Below are 2,929 nucleotides of genomic sequence, written 5' to 3'. Positions count from 1 at the left end.
GTCTGTTTACTTCTAATTCAAATGGGGGTTGTGGCTGTTACTACTGAGGAAGCTTGGGTGGGCTCGAGCGGATAGCCCCCCCGGAATCGACAGGAGATGGGGAAATTGTCCGAGCGCATCAAGAGCCTCTTCATTCGACTTCTGAAGCTATTGGCACACACTTCCATCGGGGAGGGAGCGTTTCGATGACCCTAAACCCCACCAGCTCTCCGTACTAGAGCACCTGCGTCGAAGGCGCAAGGTCTCTGGTTCAATTCCCGGGAGGGCGGGAATGTTCCACCCAGGGCCCCCCTTTGAAAGCCCAGAGAAGAATTGCCGGATAGCGGAGAGAACACCCAGGTAGATCGACCAAGGATCTGGCCCTCCGTGTAAACTTGCTTTCTGCACGGGACACCTGTGCGGCCAGAATCGGGGCCGCCCCAGCGGCTACGGCGCCCATGCAGCCTTTATGAGAGGAAGTTTGATACCGAGTCATTGTCTCTGACTGGCTGCGCTTGAGTGGGACGGACCTGTCCGTGTGGGGCGGGTTAGACTAGCCAGGCAGACTTCGCTTGCTGGAGAGAGTCGGTCAGTCAGTTCTTCGAGGTGAGCCCAGCTGTGAGTTGCGCCGCCATGAAGTGTGTTCTGCTCTTCGCTCTTCTGCTGCTGCTGCGCCTTCTGCCTTGGGGCGAGACCCAGATCGCGGTCCCTACTCCCAACAAAGACGCCCGCCCGCTGAGCGAGACCAATGGATCGACGTGCGCCCAGTGGCTGTACGGGATGGAGCCGCCGCAGGTGGAAGCTTTCCAGTGCGCGGGGCAACCCGACGGCGCCGAAGTCAAGTTCTGCTGCGGGACCTGCGACGAGACGCGCAATTGCTCCTTCGAAGAGCTCGCCCAGGGCTCCCCAGCGCGCCCCACCGACGGCAAACCGGAGCCGTGCCCTCCAGTGCAATGTAAGGCAGCCACCTACTTTCGCATCTTTTGGCACCTCCGAGGGACACTACTTGAGCCTCATAGGCGTAGCCAGTATTTTTGTTAGGGGGCGCAGACCTCAGATTTGTTATTATTTGTATTAATTTTGATTAATTGGGGAGGCAGCTGCCCCTGGGGCCCCTTGGCTGCGCCCATTGTGCGCCTCATTCTGAAAGCGAAACTGCTGCTTTCTCTTTTTTGGACATGGGTCTCCCGCTCCCCTTTCGGTCTATTTATGTCTTCGCCGCTCATGATCTTGCGGTGAAGCGCAGAGGTGTACACTGGAGGAGGAGAGCACCTTCGGTGCCCCTTCCGCCTCCCCAAGAAGGCTGCGCGTTATCGCTTGGGAAGGGTGGCTGGGAACGAGAACTCCATTAGGGTGAAGTCCAGTGCGCAGAAGACTTGCGGGGAGGGCAAGAAGGGCTTCGAAGGTGCTTCAGGGGGGTCGCGTGGGCCCAGTCTTAGGCTGCGCTAAGACGCCTTATGGTGCTGTGAGAAATTCGTTGGTTTTTAACGCGGCAGAAGACTCTAGGTTGGCACGGACGGGCAAAATTTGTATGGGGGCGGGCGGGAATTCTCCCAACGAAGTCCAGGGTTCCTGTTTTCTAGGTTGCTTCGGTGCAGGGACATTTGTCCCAGGGAGTCTTCTCAGCCGAGAGCAGTCAGGCTCGATTAAGGATATTGACTCCTGAAGTTAGAGATGGGGGAAATTGTTGCAGTGTGAGATACTTTGCCTAAAGATGCTAGCCATACCACCCCTCTCCGGATTTTTGGTTAAAATCCCTTGCTCCATTCCTGGAGAGTCCAGTTTGTCCAGTTGAGCAGAACAATCGAGCAAATGGGTAGCAGAACAAGCATTGATCAATATCTTTCTTTTGTTTCAGACTGGCTGTTGGTGACCGTTTTTTGTGTTGGAGTTCTTGCTACTGTGATATTCTACTGGGGTTTTTACCGCCCTTGCAGAAGATTCTGGCTTACGGAGACAGTCACCTTTGAAGTACCAGAGGAGATCGAGGGAGAGAGCGGCTCTTCTGTGAAACCCCGTGAAACCTACACCAGATTGGATCAGCTATTGCCTGTTGGTGAACTGGGTCCTCCAAGTCTCCATGACGGTCCTGCTTCTACCAGCGATGCCCCCAGTGTGCAGCCTCCAGCTCTCCCCAGCAATGCCCCCAGTGAGCAGCCTCCAGCTCCCCCCAGCAATGCACCCAGTGTGCAGCCTCCAGCTCCCCCCAGCAATGCCCCCAGTGTGCCACCTCCAGCTCCCCCCAGCAATGCCCCCAGTGTGCCGCCTCCAGCTCCCCCCAGCGATGCCCCCAGTGTGAAACCTCCAGCTCCCCCCAGCAATGCCCCCAGTGTGAAGCCTCCAGCTCCCCCCAGCAATGCCCCCAGTGTGAAGCCTCCACCTCCCCCCAGCAATGCCCCCAGTGTGAAGCCTCCACCTCCCCCCAGCAATGCCCCCAGTGTGAAGCCTCCACCTCCCCCCAGCAAAGCACCCAGTGTGAAGCCTCCACCTCCCCCCAGCAAAGCACCCAGTGTGAAGCCTCCACCTCCCCCCAGCAATGCCCCCAGTGTGCAGCCTCCAGCTCCCCCCAGCAATGCCCCCAGTGTGCAGCCTCCAGCTCGGATGCCTGGGAATGTGGCCGTCGTGTGGTTTTCAACAGGACTTGTCCCAATTCGGATGGAATCTCCTCCCCAGCAGCGGAACCGGGGCCGCCGAAGACCCCTGACTCGCCCCGAAAACTAGGAGATCCTTCTCTCACTGAAGTGCTTAGGATTCCCTGCCAAAGTAGAGTAGCTTGATAAGCAGCATGCTTTGCAGAATCAGGGACTGCAGAAGAAATGAGGCAAATTATCAATAAAAATGTGTGCTTTTCAACCTGGTCTCTTCAATTCCTGCTTTCCATCTTCTGATTAAATTTGCAGCTGGTACTTGATATGTTGTGGCCCAAGGTTTAGCTGCCTCCATTAGATCT

At 56.8% G+C, this 2,929-nt stretch overlaps 1 protein-coding gene across 1 annotated transcript; it reads left to right on the top strand.

The window, feature by feature from the left end:
• Positions 1–579: 579 nt before the first annotated feature.
• On the top strand, positions 580–2,700 carry LOC308578669 (uncharacterized protein; the record flags this gene model as incomplete). The annotated part of the gene is made up of 2 exons (XM_081179146.1): positions 580–934; positions 1,838–2,700. Exons 1-2 carry the CDS (start codon positions 613–615, stop codon positions 2,698–2,700), a joined length of 1,185 nt encoding a protein of 394 aa, XP_081035272.1. The 5' UTR covers positions 580–612.
• Positions 2,701–2,929: the final 229 nt, after the last annotated feature.

Source organism: Podarcis bocagei (genome assembly GCF_964188305.1).
Source record: "Podarcis bocagei genome assembly, chromosome: Z".
NCBI lineage: Eukaryota > Metazoa > Chordata > Lepidosauria > Squamata > Lacertidae > Podarcis > Podarcis bocagei.
The sequence above is the reverse complement of the archived record's forward strand: the minus strand, read 5'-3'. Positions and strand labels throughout refer to the sequence as shown.